The 13,454-nt window shown below is 56.6% G+C and overlaps 2 protein-coding genes across 2 annotated transcripts; one reads left to right on the top strand and one right to left on the bottom strand.

Moving 5' to 3' along the window:
• The first annotated feature begins 2,880 nt into the window (after positions 1-2,880).
• LOC133342657 (uncharacterized) lies at positions 2,881-8,957 on the top strand. Its single transcript, XM_061551964.1, has 5 exons — positions 2,881-2,938; positions 5,479-5,718; positions 6,196-6,245; positions 7,931-8,150; positions 8,314-8,957. The coding sequence occupies exons 2-5, from the start codon at positions 5,501-5,503 to the stop codon at positions 8,777-8,779; spliced, it is 954 nt and encodes a 317-aa protein (XP_061407948.1). The 5' UTR covers positions 2,881-2,938; positions 5,479-5,500; the 3' UTR covers positions 8,780-8,957.
• Positions 8,958-11,809: 2,852 nt separating this feature from the next.
• Positions 11,810-12,932, bottom strand: LOC133342894 (sia-alpha-2,3-Gal-beta-1,4-GlcNAc-R:alpha 2,8-sialyltransferase-like). The gene is made up of 2 exons (XM_061552271.1): positions 12,790-12,932; positions 11,810-12,223 (listed from the first exon to the last, which is right to left on the bottom strand). Exons 1-2 carry the CDS (start codon positions 12,924-12,926, stop codon positions 11,911-11,913), a joined length of 450 nt encoding a protein of 149 aa, XP_061408255.1. The 5' UTR covers positions 12,927-12,932; the 3' UTR covers positions 11,810-11,910.
• Between the last annotated feature and the right edge of the window lie 522 nt (positions 12,933-13,454).

Genomic DNA, 13,454 nt, shown 5'->3' with positions numbered 1-13,454 from the left:
ATCTTTTTGGTCACGCCTGCTATGTATGGCAACGTGATAGTTTTGATAGGAGTTTCAAGTGGCTGTCCTGTATGGTGGGAGAAACAGCTTGGCGGATGGTGCGGTCAGAGTATCCGTTCATCTTGAGGGCCCGATGTACATGTCTTTATTCACCGGCCAGGTGGTATTGGTCAGAAATGCCATGAGCTCTGTGGTATAGTGTTTTGATGAGAGAATTCTTTTGAGACGGGTGGTGGTGGGAATCAGGTTTCAAGTAGGAATCTGTGTGGGTGGCTTTCCTGTATACAGAATGTCCCAAGGATCCATCAGGTCTCCTCTCAAACAGAATATCTAAGAACGGTAGTTTGCCATCTTTCTCCACTTCCATGGTGAATCTGATGGATGGGTTGTTTCTCTTGCTGCTGCTGCTGCTGCAGTGCCCCTGATGTTGGCCGCGTGGCTGGGGGCCGTCTGCTCGCTGCTCCTCCTGGACGGGCCCCGGGCCTTGGGCCTCCCGGTCTCGGTGGCCGCGGGGGGGCCTGGCCCTGGGAGGCCTCGCTGCCTTCACGTTGTGGCGTCTCGCCAGCATGGGGGGGGGGGGGGGGCTCGGACGAGGAGGAGGGCCCCGCCGAGAGGGAGCGACTCATGGAGGACGACATCGAGACCGAGTTCGACTGAGGAGGGGTCGAGGGGTGGGGGGGTTTGTGAAACCGGTAACGGCTTACTCTTTGGTTCTTCGGTAAAGTCACGTAGGTAGAAAATAAAATAAAATAAATTTGTGGGTAGAAAATAAAAAAAATACATTTGTAGGTAGAAAATTAAACAAAATAAATTTGTAGGTAGAAAATAAAACAAAATTAAACAAAATAAATGTGTAGGTAGAAAATAAAATAAATACATTTGTTTTATTATGAAATTTTTTTTATATTAAACAAAATATTTTCTACCCACGTGACTTTACCGAAAGAATCAAAGAGTATGGATCTCTGCAGTCACAGAAACTTCAAATCGAGATCGGTAACCGCTTCCAAACATCGGTTTTTGGCTCAGGATCGGTTACTGGCTATTTCAATGTATGTAATAATATCGATATACTGGAGCATGGTAAAAATAATAATAGGTAAAATTGTGAAGTGCTTCGGGGTCACTGAGGGTGGACTGAGGGGTGACTAAGGTGGACTGAGGGTGGACTAAGGGGTGACTGAGAGATGATTAGCTGGACTGAAGGGTAGATTGAGGTGGGCTGAGAGATGGTCTGAGGGGTGACCGAGATTGACTGAGGGTGGATTGAGGTGGACTGAGGGTGGATGGAGGTGGACTGAGGGTGGTTTGAGATGGACTGAGGGTGGATGTTGGTGGACTGAGGGTGGTTTGAGATGGACTGAGGGTGGATGGAGGTGGACTGAGGGTGGATTGAGGTGGTCTGAGGGGTGACTGATGGACCGAGGCGGTACCTCACAGGACGATGGCGCTGGTCTCAGAGACTCGAGGAGTCAGCGGCGACTCTTGACTCAAGTCGACCCTGAGTCGACCCCACACCCCCCCTGCATCTCGCCCTACACACCCCACACACTCACCCGTCATGAGCGTGGGGGGAGTGTGGGTGTATCATGGTTCTGTGTCGTGCCAGACCTATGTCTGAGGGTCCTCGTCCATAAACATGTGGGAAGTTGGCCGGGAATGGTTCAAGGGGAGCACAAATCTGCTGCTGAGAGGCTCAATGTCGAAAGTGGTCCGAAGTTTGACTGAAGCGATGCAAATTTCGATTTAAAGCTTTCGTGACTGCAGGGATTCATCTTCTTGGTTCTTTCGGTAAAGTCACCTAGGAGGGAAGTAATAAAATAATAAAAATAAAACATAATAAAATAATTCTCACGACGTTTCGGCTACAACAACCTGAAGACGGCTGCTTGCGTTGTAGCCGAAACGTCGTGAGAATTATTTTATGTTTTATTTTTATTATTTTCTTACTTCCCTTCTACGTGACTTTACCGAAAGAACCAAGAAGATGAAGCGATGCACTCGCAGGAGGCTGACGGGACGCGTCTAAAATGTCGCTATTTGGTATGAGGAGGGGCAGGTGTGTGGTGGTGGTGCCCTCTCCCGAGGGGGGCTAGTGACACACTCAGCCTCGCGCGGTCGGGGTCCGCGTGTGGAGCTCCAATTAAACAGCGGGGAGAGCGACTCCCGTGACCCCGAGTGAGTGGAGCGAGTGGAGCGAGGGGGCGGGGCGAGGGGGCGGGGCGAGTGGAGCGAGGGGCGGGGCGAGTGGGGCGAGGGGCGGGGCGAGGGGGGCGAGGGGCGGGGCGAGTGGAGCGAGGGGCGGGGCGAGTGGGACGAGGGGCGGGGCGAGGGGAGCGAGGGGCGGGGGCGAGGGGAGCGAGGGGCGGGGCGAGTGGAGCGAGGGGCGGGGCGAGAGGAGCGAGGGGCGGGGCGAGTGGAGCGAGGGGCGGGGCGAGTGGAGCGAGGGGCGGGGCGAGTGGAGCGAGGGGCGGGGCGAGTAGAGCGAGGGGCGGGGCGAGTGGAACGAGGGGGCGGGGCGAGTGGAACGAGGGGGCGGGCGAGGGGAGCGAGGAGGCGGGGCGAGTGGAGCGAGGGGGCGGTTGCGAGTGGAGCGGAGGGGGCGGGGCGAGTGGAGCGAGGGGGCGGGGCGAGTGGAGCGAGGGGCGGGGCGAGTGGAGCGAGGGGCGGGGCGAGTGGAGCGAGGGGCGGGGCGAGTGGAGCGAGGGGGCGGGACGAGTGGAGCGAGGGGCGGGGCGAGGGGAGCGAGGGGGCGGGGCGAGTGGAGCGAGGGGCGGGGCGAGTGGAGCGAGGGGCGGGGCGAGGGGGCGGAGCGAGTGGAGCGAGGGGCGCCGCATTTGAATTTTGGCGGGAACTGTACCCGCGTCACGTGACCCGGGACAGTGAACGCGGACGCGGAAGAGGGGGGCCGGTGGCAACAACACGGCGCGTGGTGCAGGTACAGTGCGGTGGTGGTGAGTGTGGTGGTGGTGGTGAGTGTGGTGGTGGTTAGTGCGGTTGTGGTGGTGGTGGTGAGTGTGGTGGTGGTTAGTGCGGTGGTGGTGGTGGTGAGTGCGGTGGTGGTGGTGAGTGTGGTGGTGGTCAGTGTGGTGGTGGTGGTGAGTGTGGTGGTGGTGGTGAGTGTGGTGGTGGTGGTGGTGAGTGTGGTGGTGGTGAGTGTGGTGGTGGTGGTGAGTGTGGTGGTGTCAGTGTGGTGGTGGTGGTGAGTGTGGTGGTGGTGGTGAGTGTGGTGGTGGTCAGTGTGGTGGTGATGAGTGTGGTGGTGGTGGTAGTCAGTGTGGTGGTGAGTGTGGTGGTGGTGGTCAGTGTGGTGGTGGTGGTGTCAGTGTGGTGGTGGTGGTGTCAGTGTGGTGGTGGTGGTGGTCAGTGCGGTGGTGGTGAGTGTGGTGGTGGTGGTCAGTGTGGTGGTGGTGTCAGTGTGGTGGTGGTGGTGGTGGTTAGTGTGGTGGTGAGTATGGTGGTGGTGGTGAGTGTGGTGGTGTGAGTGTGGTGGTGTGGTGAGTGTGGTGGTGGTGGTGGTGAGTGTGGTGGTGGTGAGTGCGGTGGTGGTGGTGAGTGTGGTGGTGGTGGTGGTGAGTGTGGTGGGGGTGGTGGGTGGTGAGGTGGTGGTGGTGAGTGTGGTGGTGGTGAGTGTGGTGGTAGTGAGTGTGGTGGTGGTGAGTGTGGTGGTGGTGGTGGTGGTGGTGAGTGTGGTGGTGGTGAGTGTGGTGGTGGTGGTGAGTGTGGTGGTGGTGAGTGTGGTGGTGGTGGTGAGTGGTGGTGTCAGTGTGGTGATGGTGAGTGTGGTGGTGTCAGTGTGGTGGTGGTGGTGAGTGTGGTGGTGGTGGTGGTGGTGAGTGTGGTGGTGGTGAGTGGTGGTGGTGGTGGTGGTGGTGAGTTTGGTGGTGGTGAGTGCGGTGGTGGTGGTGAGTTTGGTGGTGAGGTGGTGAGTGTGGTGGTGGTGGTGAGTGTAGTGGTGGTGAGTGTGGTGGGTGGTGAGTGTGGTGGTGGTGGTCAGTGTGGTGGTGGTCAGTGTGGTGGTGGTGGTGGTCAGTGTGGTGGTGGTCAGTGTGGTGGTGGTGGTGGTCAGTGTGGTGGTGGTGAGTGTGGTGGTGGTGGTGAGTGGTGGTGGTCAGTGTGGTGTGGTCAGTGTGGTGGTGGTCAGTGTGGTGGTGGTGGTCAGTGTGGTGGTGGTCAGTGTGGTGGTGGTCAGTGTGGTGGTGGTCAGTGTGGTGGTGGTCAGTGTGGTGGTGGTGGTGGTGGTCAGTGTGGTGGTGAGTGTGGTGGTGGTGGTGAGTGTGGTGGTGGTGGTCAGTGTGGTGGTGGTCAGTGTGGTGGTGGTGGTCAGTGTGGTGGTGGTGGTGGTTAGTGTGGTGGTGAGCGTGGTGGTGGTGGTGGTGGTGTCAGTGTGGTGGTGGTGGTGGTCAGTGTGGTGGTGGTGGTGGTTAGTGTGGTGGTAAGTGTGGTGTCAGTGTGGTGGTGGTGGTGGTTAGTGTGGTGGTGGTGTCAGTGTGGTGGTGGTGGTGGTTAGTGTGGTGGTGAGCGTGGTGTCAGTGTGGTGGTTGTGTTGTTGTGTGTAGGTGGTTGTGACATGGTGGTTGTGTTGTTGTGTGTAGGTGGTTGTTGTGTTCTGGTTGTGACATGGTAGTTGTGTCGAGGTGGTTGTCACGTGGTGATTGTTGTTGTGTGTAGGTGGTTGTGTTGTTGTGTGTAGGTGGTTGTGGCATGGTGGTTGTGTTATTGTTGTGTGTAGGTGGTTGTCACGTGGTGATTGTGTTGTTGTGTGTAGGTGGTTGTGACATGGTGGTTGTGTTGTTGTTGTGTGTAGGTGGTTGTGTTGTTGTTGTGTTGTAGTGTTGTTGTGTGTAGGTGGTTGTGACATGGTGGTTGGGTTGTTGTTGTTGTGTTGTTGTGTGTAGGTGGTTGTGTTGTTGTGTTGTTGTTGTTGTTGTGTGTAGGTGGTTGTGTTGTTGTGTTGTTGTGTGTAGGTGGTTGTGTTGTTGTGTGTAGGTGGTTGTGACATGGTGGTTGTGTTGTTGTTGTTGTGTGTAGGTGGTTGTGTTGTTGTTGTTGTTGTGTGTAGGTGGTTGTGTTGTTGTGTGTAGGTGGTTGTGTTGTTGTGTGTAGGTGGTTGTGACATGGTGGTTGTGTTGTTGTTGTTGTGTGTAGGTGGTTGTTGTTGTGTTGTTGTTGTGTTGTTGTGTGTAGGTGGTTGTGTTGTTGTTGTGTGTAGGTGGTTGTGTTGTTGTGTGTAGGTGGTTGTGACATGGTGGTTGTGTTGTTGTTGTTGTGTGTAGGTGGTTGTTGTTGTGTTGTTGTTGTGTTGTTGTGTGTAGGTGGTTGTGTTGTTGTTGTGTGTAGGTGGTTGTGTTGTTGTTGTTGTGTTGTGTATAGGTGGTTGTGTTGTTGTGTTGTGTGTAGGTGGTTGTGACATGGTGGTTGTGTTGTTGTTGTTGTGTGTAGGTGGTTGTGGCATGGTGGTTGTGTTGTTGTGTGTAGGTGGTTGTGGGGGTGCAGGTGGATGTCGGCAGGGCCCCCCCCGAGTCTCGTGCTCTTCTCGCACTGCGGCCCCCGCGTGGTGGTGGGGGCGCGGGTCCCCCCGCTGTGTCCGCTCTGCGGGGCTTCCCTCGGGGGGGCCCCCCTCCCCGAGCCCCCCGTGAGCCTCCGAGCCCCCCTCTCCAGCGCCCACAGCTCCCCACATCAGCTGGCCGTGCGGCCCACGCGGGGGGCCTTCCTCACGTGAGCCACGGGGGCGGAGAGGGGGGGGGGGTGATGTTTATGATGATGACATTTCGATTTAGAGCTTTCGTGACTGCAGGTTGCTATGGGTGCGTACAAAAGGAATTTGTGATTGGTGAGCAATATTCTTGGTTCTTTCGGTAAAGTCACGTAGAAGGGAATTAATAAAATAATAAAAATACAACATAATAAAATATGTTATTATGTTGAGTGGAAATAATTAAATAATAAAAATACAACATAATAAAATATTTTATTATGTTGCGTGGAAATAATAAAATAAAAAATCTACATAAAATATTTTATTATATTGAGTGGAAATAATAAAATAAAAAATACAACATAATTAAATATTTTAATGTTTTACTTTTATTATTTCCCTTCTACGTGACTTTACCGAAAGAACCAAGAAGATGATGCCATTGTTGTTGGTGGTGGTGATGATGATGTTGATGGCGATGTTGATGTTGTTCGCAGTGACTACCATGAAGGAGTGGACCTGCACGTTGGCATCAGCGACTCCCAAGGTGCGACGGGTGATGAGTGGTGGTTGAAATTAATGATTGTCATGGTGGTGTTGATTGGTGGTGGTGTTGAGTGATGGTGGTGTTGAGTGATGGTGGTGATGAGTGATGGTGAGTGATGATGGTATTGAGTGGTGATGAGTGATGATGGTATTGAGTGGTGATGAGTGATGGTGGTGTTGAGTGATGGTGGTGATGAGTGATGGTGGTGTTGAGTGGTGGTGGTGATGAGTGGTGGTGGTGATGAGTGATGGTGGTGTTGAGTGATGGTGGTGATGAGTGGTGGTGGTGATGAGTGATGGTGGTGATGAGTTGTGGTGGTGATGAGTGATGGTGGTGATGAGTGATGGTGGTGATGAGTGATGGTGGTGATGAGTTGTGGTGGTGTTGAGTGATGGTGGTGATGAGTTGTGGTGGTGATGGTGATGGTGGTGATGAGTGGTGGTGGTGATGAGTGATGGTGGTGATGAGTGATGGTGGTGATGAGTGGTGGTGGTGATGAGTGGTGGTGGTGATGAGTGGTGGTGGTGATGAGTGATGGTGGTGATGAGTGATGGTGGTGATGAGTTGTGGTGGTGATGGTGATGGTGGTGATGAGTGATGGTGGTGATGAGTGATGGTGGTGATGAGTGGTGGTGGTGATGAGTGGTGGTGGTGATGAGTGATGGTGGTGATGAGTGGTGGTGGTGATGAGTGATGGTGGTGATGAGTGATGGTGGTGATGAGTTGTGGTGGTGATGGTGATGGTGGTGATGATGATGGTGGTGATGAGTGATGGTGGTGATGAGTGGTGGTGGTGATGAGTGATGGTGGTGATGAGTGATGGTGGTGATGAGTTGTGGTGGTGATGGTGATGGTGGTGATGAGTGATGGTGGTGATGAGTGATGGTGGTGATGAGTTGTGGTGGTGATGAGTGGTGGTGGTGATGAGTGATGGTGGTGATGAGTGATGGTGGTGATGAGTGGTGGTGGTGATGAGTGGTGGTGGTGATGAGTGGTTGTGGTGTTGAGTGATGGTGGTGATGAGTGGTGGTGGTGATGAGTGGTGGTGGTGATGAGTGGTGGTGGTGATGAGTGGTGGTGGTGATGAGTGGTGGTGGTGATGAGTGGTGGTGGTGATGAGTGGTGGTGGTGTTGAGTGATGGTGGTGATGAGTGGTGGTGGTGATGAGTGGTGGTGGTGATGAGTGGTGGTGGTGATGAGTGGTGGTGGTGATGAGTGGTGGTGGTGTTGAGTGGTGGTGGTGTTGAGTGGTGGTGGTGATGAGTGATGGTGGTGATGAGTGATGGTGGTGATGAGTTGTGGTGGTGATGGTGATGGTGGTGTTGAGTGACGGTGGTGTTGAGTGGTGGTGGTGGTGGCCTCATCAATGTTTTGCTGCTATAAATTTGCACGCGATAATCCCACTTCGTTGAGCTATTATTTGTGGCCAGAACAAGAAGTGGGCTTTACCTGGTAAGATAAACAAAAAATGTTTAGTTTCATTCACTTTTAGTAAGGATGTTTACCTTTCCGAAACTTTGCACTCGGATCGCGTCTTTGTCGCGTTTGCTGTCGGAGCGCTCTGACCCCGTGGCCCTCCTCCTGGTGGACACCTGTGAATCAAGAGCTTCATCGCTCACCGGATTCCTCCCGCACTTTTGACGATGTTGCGATGGCGGCGGCGTTGTCGTTGATGTCGTTCCCAGGTGGGGTGTATCACTTCTGGGAGGGGGGCGTCTCTCGCGACGCCTGTGGATGGGGGTCCTGCGTCTGTGTGCCCCTGCGAGATTGCATCGCACCCCAGGGGTCAGGGGAGCCCTGGGGGGCTTGGGGGTGGGGGCTTGGGGGGGGCTGGGGGGCCGGTAACCCGCTCTGGGACTCGCATTTGGAGGCCATGGCCCAGAGCGCGGAGTGGAGCAGCGAGAGGTAGACACACACAAGATGCGTGTGTGTCTGTGTGTGTGTCTGTGTGTGTGTGTCTGTGTGTGCCTGTGTGTGTGTGCACACGTGCTCCTCGCTCACAGCAATTTCCCCAACAGTCTGAAAGGCTTCACACGGGTGGGGGGGTCTTTGTCTTTGTGGCGAGCAGCTATGAAGAGCTCGGCCACAACTGCTTCGACTTTGCCCTCGCGTTCCTCGCTCTCGTGCAGCAGCGGCTGGCACTGCCCGCGTGGGGCAGCCCTACGGAGGAGCCCCCCATGGAGGAGCCCCCCGCGGGACGCACACAACCAACACCGCGAGAGGGGTGGGGAGAGGAGGAGAGTGGAGGGAGGGGGGCAAGGAGGAGGAGGAGCGAGGAGGGAGCGAGTGACTCGGCGAGTGTGTCGGTGAATGACGCGGCGAGTGACGCAGTGAATAACACAGCGAGTGGCTCTCCGAGTAACTCTGTGAGTGTTTCGGCGAGTGACTCCCCTGCGAGCGTTTCGGGGAGGGAGCGAGCCAGGCTGCGGCTGGTGGAGCGTGTGCTCGTCCCGGCGACGCGCCGCGTCTCCCGCTACCTCGCCGTGCTCGCCCACGTGCTCGCCCACGGTTACTACCTCCCCCCTGACACGTAACCCCTTGACCCAACCTCCATCCCCCCCCCCCCATCGTCTCCTGTCTCTCTCCCTCTCTCGCTCTGCACGCGGCGCAAAGCCCAGCACTCCCGTCTTGTGTCAGACTTGTTCCCCATCTCGCGCGATTTTGCAGGTGAAATGTGAAATTTTGTGAAAATAAAACCGCTAATAAGAATGATTACGACGATGACGATCACGACGATGATGATGATCACCACTGATGATCACCACTGATGATCACAACGACAGTAAGAATGATGATGATCATGAAGATGATGGTGAGAATGATGACGCGTTGGCGAGGTCACTGGGCTGAGCGCTCTTTAATCAGACAGCTGCTGTACACCGACGAGGAGAGGGCCACAAAAACCCCCACACAGCCAGCCCCCCCCCCCCAAAACTATCCACAGAGTAGGGGGGGGGCGGATGGCGAGCTTGTGGAGGGGGTTGCTGCCTCTGCCCCCCCCCCCCCAACTGTCGCAGCGCAACAATTTGTTAAATAATTGGGTGGGTGTGGATTGCTATCGGTGCGTACAAAAAGAATTGCGATTGGTGAGCAATATTCTTGGTTCTTTCGGTAAAGTCATCGCGTAGAAGGGAAATAATAAAATAATAAAAATATAAAACAATAAAAATTATCACCACGTTTCGACTGCAACACAAGTAGCAATCGTCATCAGGTGTGAAATCCACAGCAAGAAAATTTGAAAAAAAAGTGGCGGTTTTTTTTAACGTCAGCACCACGGACAGCGATTTGGCAGTTGGCCAGATGGGCGAATCCATCTATGTTCGGAAAAGAGGAGGGGGGAGATCAATAGAATGAAATGGAGTCTGAAAGTCACCGCAAGCGTGAACACAATCAATTAAGACCCGAAATGGTTTATCAAATCCTTCCAATGATTGCTAAGCCAGAATCCATCTTCTCGGTTGAAATTGTCTCTGTTTGTATATGTGGATAGCCTCATGAACAAATCTCTCATGGTAGCCAGATGGCTTGCAGAGAACCTCTGTCTTGGAGAAGTCAATGTCATTTGAGCCCACTGAATTGTAACAGTGATCTGCCACGGCCGAGGTGTTGGTCCTACCGTGTTTCAGGTCTGCTTTATGTTCACGGATGCAGTCCGAGACATGTCGTTTGGTTTCTCCAATGTAACTGCTACCACAGAGGCAACTCAGTTTGTAGACGCCAGGGTACTGTATGTCTGGAACCACATCTTTTACAGACAAGACCAGGTCACGGATTTTATGTAATGCGTTGAATCGGACCTGGATCTTGTGTTTATTCAAGATTTTGTAAATCTATATTGTGAACCCCGCAATGTAGGGTAAGGTGATGGTTTTGAATGGCTCCTCAAGAGGGTCCTTCTTCATGGTTGGAGTGATGGCTTTGCGGATTGTGTAGTCGGAGTAACCATTAGCCTTAAGAGCTTGGCGTACGTGCTTGAGTTCACTGGCAATGTGTTCCTGGTCGGAGATGCATTGGGCTCTATGGTGCATGAGGGAATTCTTCTGGGATGGATGGTGGTGGGAATCCGGTTTCAGGTAAGCATCCGTATGGGTGGCTTTCCTGTAGACAGAGTGGCCCCATTCCTCCCCCCCCCAGCAGCAGTGTGAATGAATGGCTTCATCGCAGGTCCACGGTATTTGGTCTACTCTTCCCCTCCGTCCTAGCGGGTCTCGGTATAAAGAGGCGGGGAGTTAGCCAGATACTTGATCCCACCGTACAATGGCCGCATGGTGGGATAAAACGTGGGTATAACTCCATGCCTCTTTAACCGAGACGCGCTGGCCAGAGTGGAAGAGTAGACCAAACACCGCTACTCCAGAGGAGCTGTAGAGAGCGGCCTCGAGTGGAGACCTGTCTGATGGCGGTGCGAGTGCGCACGACTGCGCCTCGCGATCGCTAATTGCGCCCTTCCCTTAGAACAATACAAAATGTTCACGCTAGCACACCGCATCCAGTATACAGACTCTCGCTACAGCTGCGGCTACTACTACTACTCGTCGCGTGCTACCCAATCACGTCTCGCATCGACCCCCCCCCCTCCCTCCCCTAGCGGCTCGGCACTTCACAGCCGCGTCACCGGGTTCACGATGGCACGGCCCCCCAACCCCATAGACTCGCACGTCCGACTCGCTTCTGCGCCGAGTTTCGCAAAAAATCCTCACCTCTTAAGAATTAAAACACCGTCACGCGACGAGCACTAATCCCTTCAGGTATGGCAGGGAGCGTGGGTCGGGTCGCTTGCCGCTCTCTGCTGTGCGTGGAGCAGAAGTCGCTTGAAGAAGAAGAAGCGGTCTCTGAGGCAGCTCTCCGATATCCACTTCCACGGGTCACGTCCTCGGACAGCTCTGAGGAGCTGCACCACCGCCGCTGTCCGTGAGAGATTTCCTAATGGATTCCTCGCTCCGTGATGCCCCCCCCCCCCCGCACCACCGGGCTCCTCAGCTGGGCTAGGAGCCCCCCCCCCCCGCACCACCGGGCTCCCCAGCTGGGCTTAGGAGCCCCCCCCCGCACCACCAGGCTCCCCAGCTGGGCTAGGAGCCCCCCCCCCACACCACCGGGCTCCCCAGCTGGGCTAGGAGCCTCCCCCGCACCACCGGGCTCCCCGGCTGGGCTAGGAGCCCCCCCCCCCCCCGCACCACCGGGCTCCCCAGCTGGGCTAGGAGCCCTGCACCACCGGGCTTCCCGGCTGGGCTAGGAGCCCCCCCCCCGGTACCACCGGGCTCCCCAGCTGGGCTAGGAGCCCCCCCCCCACACCACCGGGCTCCCCAGCTGGGCTAGGAGCCTCCCCCGCACCACCGGGCTCCCCGGCTGGGCTAGGAGCCCCCCCCCCGCACCACCGGGCTCCCCAGCTGGGCTAGGAGCCCTGCACCACCGGGCTTCCCGGCTGGGCTAGGAGCCCCCCCCCGTACCACCAGGCTCCCCAGCTGGGGAGCCCCCCCCCCACACCACCGGGCTCCCCAGCTGGGCTAGGAGCCTCCCCCGCACCACCGGGCTCCCCGGCTGGGCTAGGAGCCCCCCCCCCCCCGCACCACCGGGCTCCCCAGCTGGGCTAGGAGCCCTGCACCACCGGGCTTCCCGGCTGGGCTAGGAGCCCCCCCCCATACCACCGGGCTCCCCAGCTGGGCTAGGAGCCCCCCCCTCGCGCCGCGGGGGGCTGTGCGCAGGCCTCGAGGCGCAGGCGGAGGGCTCCGTGTGCGTGCAGCGAGCGCAGCAGCTGGAACTCGAGGGGCAGCTGGTGGGACTCCTGCCAGCGCGTGCTGAACTTGGCCCCCGGGGCGTCGTAGTAGTGGTAGGGGATGGGGCTGCCCGTGCGGGGGTCCCACGCGAAGGGCCAGAAGCCGTAGAGGTCGGTGCGGTCGCACAGCGAGGCGCACAGCGACGCCATCAGCAGCCCCGTGCTCAGCCGCTTGGGGGACAGGCCCTTGGTGCGCCAGAACCTGGGACACGTGGGGAGAGACGTGGGGTGACGTGGGGAGAGACGTGGGGTGACGTCGGGTGACGCAGAATGTGACACGGGGAGACGCGGAAAGGCACGTGGGGACAGACCCTTGGTGCGCTAGAATCTGGGAGACGCGTAGACAAGGGGAGACACATGGGGGGACACGGGGGGGGGGGGGGGGCACGTGGAGACAGACCCTTGGGGTGCCAGAACCTGGAAGATGCGGAGACACGGGGGGGGGGGGCACATGGGTAGACACACGGGGAGACATGGGGGGGGGGGGGCACAGGGAGACAGGCCCTTGGGGCGCCAGAACCTGTTGGTAGCGATGTTGATGTTGGTGATGTTGATGGTGGAAGTGACGGTGGTGATGGCTGATGGCCAGTTATCTCAGTCGACCCGTGGCACCTGCTGGGTCTGCCCCGTGACCTCTCCTGCCAGCGGGCGTTCGACACTTCACGTGGCCTCAAAGCGCACGTAGCCTGGCAACTAGCGCCTTGGTGACGTCACCGCCACTTAGTGGTGAATGGCGGTTGTTGTTGATGGTTGTTGATGGGACCGTACCGGGTGATGTTGGTGACGATGTCGCCAGGCCAGGCGAGTCGAACCCGAATGACGTCAGAGTTGCTGTGGTTGTGCCCACCGTCCGCACCGTCGTCGCCCTGCTGCTGCTGCTGCTGCTCCCCGTCGTTCACGCGCATCTCGCTGTGGCCTGAGTCACACCAGAGAACGTGACTCAACAACAACAACCAGTACAAGCACAACATCGCCACCACCAACACAACAACCACCGATACAGCCGCAACATTGCCACCACCGACACAACAACTACCACAACAACCACTACCAACACAACAACTACAAGCACAACAACCACCACCACCAACAAGCGATACTATCACGACCACCAACACAAGTACAACTAATTCCAATCTACGTGTAGCGAGTGAGTGTGTGGGTGGCGAGTGTGTGGGTGGTGAGTGCGCGGGCGACGTGGTGAGTGAGTGCATGACGGGTGAGTGCGTGGTGATTGAGTGATGTGGTGAGTGCGGAGTGAGTGACGTGGTGATTGAGTGATGTGGTGAGTGCGGAGTGAGTGATGTGGTGAGTGCCGTGTGAGTGAGTGAGTGACGTGGTGAGTGAGTGACGTGGTGAGTGAGTGACGTGGTGAGTGAGTGACGTGGTGAGTGAGTGCCGTGGTGAGTGCGTGACTTGGTGAGTGAGTGACT

This window comes from Lethenteron reissneri, chromosome 2, assembly GCF_015708825.2.
Source record: "Lethenteron reissneri isolate LAM-NWPU_2019-01 chromosome 2, ASM1570882v1, whole genome shotgun sequence".
Taxonomy (NCBI): Eukaryota; Metazoa; Chordata; class Hyperoartia; order Petromyzontiformes; family Petromyzontidae; genus Lethenteron; species Lethenteron reissneri.
This window is presented reverse-complemented; position numbering and strand designations above follow the sequence as displayed.

Coding starts and splice junctions, on each gene's coding strand:
- LOC133342894 (XM_061552271.1), bottom strand. CDS start 12,926: ATGCGCGTGAACGACGGGGAGCAGCAGCAGCAGCAGCAGGGCGACGAC. Junction 12,224..12,789: donor ATCGTCACCAACATCACCCG/GTACGGTCCCAT, acceptor CACGTGTCCCAG/GTTCTGGCGCACCAAGGGCC.
- LOC133342657 (XM_061551964.1), top strand. CDS start 5,501: ATGTCGGCAGGGCCCCCCCCGAGTCTCGTGCTCTTCTCGCACTGCGGC. Junction 5,719..6,195: donor ACGCGGGGGGCCTTCCTCAC/GTGAGCCACGGG, acceptor TGTTGTTCGCAG/TGACTACCATGAAGGAGTGG. Junction 8,151..8,313: donor GCGGAGTGGAGCAGCGAGAG/GTAGACACACAC, acceptor TGTGGCGAGCAG/CTATGAAGAGCTCGGCCACA.